The sequence below is a fragment of the Sabethes cyaneus genome, chromosome 1 (assembly GCF_943734655.1).
Source record: "Sabethes cyaneus chromosome 1, idSabCyanKW18_F2, whole genome shotgun sequence".
Classification (NCBI taxonomy): Eukaryota; Metazoa; Arthropoda; class Insecta; order Diptera; family Culicidae; genus Sabethes; species Sabethes cyaneus.
In genome coordinates this window covers 32141133-32144415 of record NC_071353.1, presented here as the reverse complement: position 1 = coordinate 32144415, position 3283 = coordinate 32141133, and the positions used below count along the sequence as shown (strand labels likewise).

At 40.4% G+C, this 3283-nt stretch overlaps 1 protein-coding gene across 1 annotated transcript; it reads left to right on the top strand.

The window, feature by feature from the left end:
- The first annotated feature begins 1078 nt into the window (after window positions 1–1078).
- Window positions 1079–1986, top strand: LOC128734487 (chymotrypsin-2-like). The gene is made up of 3 exons (XM_053828716.1): window positions 1079–1145; window positions 1202–1626; window positions 1687–1986. The coding sequence occupies exons 1-3, from the start codon at window positions 1079–1081 to the stop codon at window positions 1984–1986; spliced, it is 792 nt and encodes a 263-aa protein (XP_053684691.1).
- The last annotated feature ends 1297 nt before the right edge of the window (window positions 1987–3283 follow it).

The following is a 3283-nucleotide window of genomic DNA, read 5'->3' as shown; positions in this document are numbered from 1 at the left end:
ATACCATGATTATGCTGCCGATGCGTAGGATGTTGCGATCTACAGGACCCAACAGGCAAGGTGCACGTGTTCCGCAGATCATGCGATGCTCGTGCAGTATGCACCCGAAGGAGGCGGAGCACAGCGGAAATGCATCTCGTTATCTCCGTGGCATCCTTGCCGTGTTCCAGCAGCTGAGTTATGCGCTGGTTGGCATTCATACCAGCATCATTGGACTGCCGATCCATTTGATCCAATCGTCATATTCAACTGATAACTATAATGATTGAATTATATAAAAAGGCAAATAACTTCCTGTAGCACCAACTTCATAAGCACCTTCATACAATTTTTTTTATTTATTCGTAGGACTAAAAGAAAAAGGAAGAAACCCATCTCTAACTCATGCGTCTTTTTAAATCATAAGTGTGACGTATATTCTGAGCATTTTAAGACCGCACGTTCGTACAAGAGGACGCCACAGGTGCAACGGGTACATACGCACAGCAGAACGAACAGTAGCAGTGTATGTTTGTAGAACAGCATCATAACATAAACTGTTCAGCGGTTGATCTCTCAAGAAAGCTACATTATTTCAAATGAGAAAATTGTTTCAAGGCTACCTCACTTGAGTGAATTTAATATGGTAATAACAGATCAAAGCCATGATGGTGACTCCTTAGTTTGTTTCGCATGCAAGGTGTACGTATATAATGTAAAGAGCCAGTTGAATCTATACTAATCTGCTACTCTTGCCATAATCTAAAAATAACGCAAATTGGTACAATGGTTAAATTGAACATCTCGCTCCAGTGCCTATCAATCATAAAATCAAACCGTTTGCCGATTTCGGCGTAAAGTTTCATTCGTCGTCGCAACTAGCTTTGAATCATCCAAAAAAGCGATAAGGCTAATCACCATACGCATGGCGCCGAGATCTGGGAAACAATGTCGAGCGGTCGTATCAATCGGTCTCTGATCTAATCACATCCGAATTAGCCACAGGTGTTTGCTAGTTTCCGCTTACGATAGTATAAAGTGTGCCGCCAGCAAACCTTCGATTCTTATTCTGTGCTCGCATCGTACAAGGAATAAAGCAATGTCCCGACTCATCGGATTACTGTTAGTGGTTTGCTTGGCCCTAGCATCGGCTGCCTCATTTAAAAGTGAGTTCAAAAAGCAGTAGGAAGATAGTAAATGCTCACAGTGATTTGTTTTGCAGATAGTTTAAGAAAACCAGTGAACGATGACAGGAGTGGTCGGATTGCCGGAGGACAAAACGCAACAGTCACTCAATTTCCTTATCAAGCAGCTCTGCTCACACCTGCGAGGTTCTTTTTCTGTGGAGCAACGATACTGAATCAACGCTGGGTTGTGACGGCAGGGGCATGCGTTATCGGGCTTACCAATCAGGATCTGCTTGTGTTTGCTGGTAGTAATCGTTTAACCGAAGGAGGTGTTACGAGCCCAGTAAGCAGAATCGTCACGCATCCTAACTTCAACGTCGACGTGTATGCAAATGATGTAGCCGTTGTGCAAGTTGTGAATCCTTTTCTGTTTTCCGATTCTATCCAACCAATTCCGATGAGAGTAGCGTATGTCGAAGCTGAACGGAATGCAACGATTTCAGGATTTGGTCGTGAATCGGTACTGCAATTGGGAATCATTCTCGATTAATATCAAACTGAATTGAATTGATACTTTCAGATCTCCGATAGTAACACAGCCGATCAGCTGCGCTTCCTGACCGTCGAGATAATCACTCAATCAGAGTGCCAGGCTGCGTTCAGTGATCCCTACACGGAGCGTTTGGCTGATAATACCATTTGCTCACAAAGTCCCGCAGGTCAGGGAAGCTGCCTAGGCGATGCTGGCGGCCCACTGGTTTACAACAACGAGCTGGTAGGAATCCTCTCGTGGGGAATTCCTTGCGGTGAAGGTATGCCGGATGTGTACGCTCGAATTTCCAACCACAGGGCGTGGATCCGTGTGCATACGATGGTTTAAATATAGTTAGATACGAAAAATCCAGAATAATACATAAATAGTAACATAATACAAACGAAGAGCATTTTTTATAATTTCAAAAAGTTCATAAGTTTTAGTTCAAACTAACCATCATTACGCTCCGTCTTTAGGAACCAATCTCAGTAATCATTAGTATTCTTATAGTCATTTACCAAAAACCGACCACCGAATCGTGTTGTATAAAACCGAATCACGCGACAGAGCATGAATAATTTATCAAATTGTTCATCCGTTCCCAGCCCAAGACTAACCGACGAAACCGTGCCCATGAAGATGCATGCATCAGGTTGTACGATGCATTTGAAATGTGCATTTGAATTAATAAAATTAGCATTGTATTCTTCTAATATTCAATGGTTTTCATCCGCCGGGTAACTAAGTCTCCCACACAAATGCTTCACATTAGAATTCAACTCAAACTCTACTAAATTTTCCTTAAAATGAAATAATTTGCCTTAGGTGGAATCTTAGTTTGTATTCCAAAGCACAAACATTTGCAAATCAAGTAAAAACTAAGACTTCCGGTAATGTAAATCAAAATACTTGCTTCGAGATGTCTGTGTTGGTGCAGAAAAAAAAGAATATTCAATTTTGTGAGTTTACTCCAGCTTATACAATCCACAGAACGCACTTTCAAAATAATTTTCACGTCGAATGTATAGGAAAAGTTATGTGAATATTTTCCATCCAACTTTTCCAGTACTATTTACGTGAATTCAAGGTAATTTACATTAGTATGCGTGCATTTACGTGGAAATCAGATAGATTTTATTGTATTTTCCAATACTGAAATTATTCAACTGAAAGTCACGTAACTCCCTGTAGAGAAATTTACATGATTTTTCACGAGGAAAGGATGTGTAGAATATTTTGCGTGTAATCATCGTATTATTATTTAGGTACGGCAAACGCGGCATATTTGTGTTCGTAATATGCTAAAAGTATAGGTGTGTTGGTGTCATCGTTGTACGGCACAATGTTCATGGGTCATTCCATGCCAAGTGACCGAGAAAAAGTTCAAACGTGTAATCGACCTTCACGGATTTGAACCAAATTTTTCCAGATTGTTCTTTTTCGGTCAGAAAGTGAAAATCCAAAATTTGGTACGGATCGAACATTTCCTCGATTAACGGGAGCGCCTCCATTTTTAGGGAAAATACGCTTTTTTGTCAAAACCTCTTATTTTCTTTCGCTTATTTCTCAGGAAATATTGGGTTTAGAAAAACACTATTGTCACATTTTTAAAAGAAATTACCCAAGAAATTCGAAAAAGATA

Bases quoted from the DNA above. Each gene is read 5' to 3' on its own strand.
- LOC128734487 (XM_053828716.1), top strand. From the start codon at position 1,079: ATGTCCCGACTCATCGGATTACTGTTAGTGGTTTGCTTGGCCCTAGCA. The intron at 1,146-1,201 runs GTGAGTTCAAAA...TTTGTTTTGCAG, and splicing joins ATCGGCTGCCTCATTTAAAA to ATAGTTTAAGAAAACCAGTG. The intron at 1,627-1,686 runs GTACTGCAATTG...TGATACTTTCAG, and splicing joins CAGGATTTGGTCGTGAATCG to ATCTCCGATAGTAACACAGC.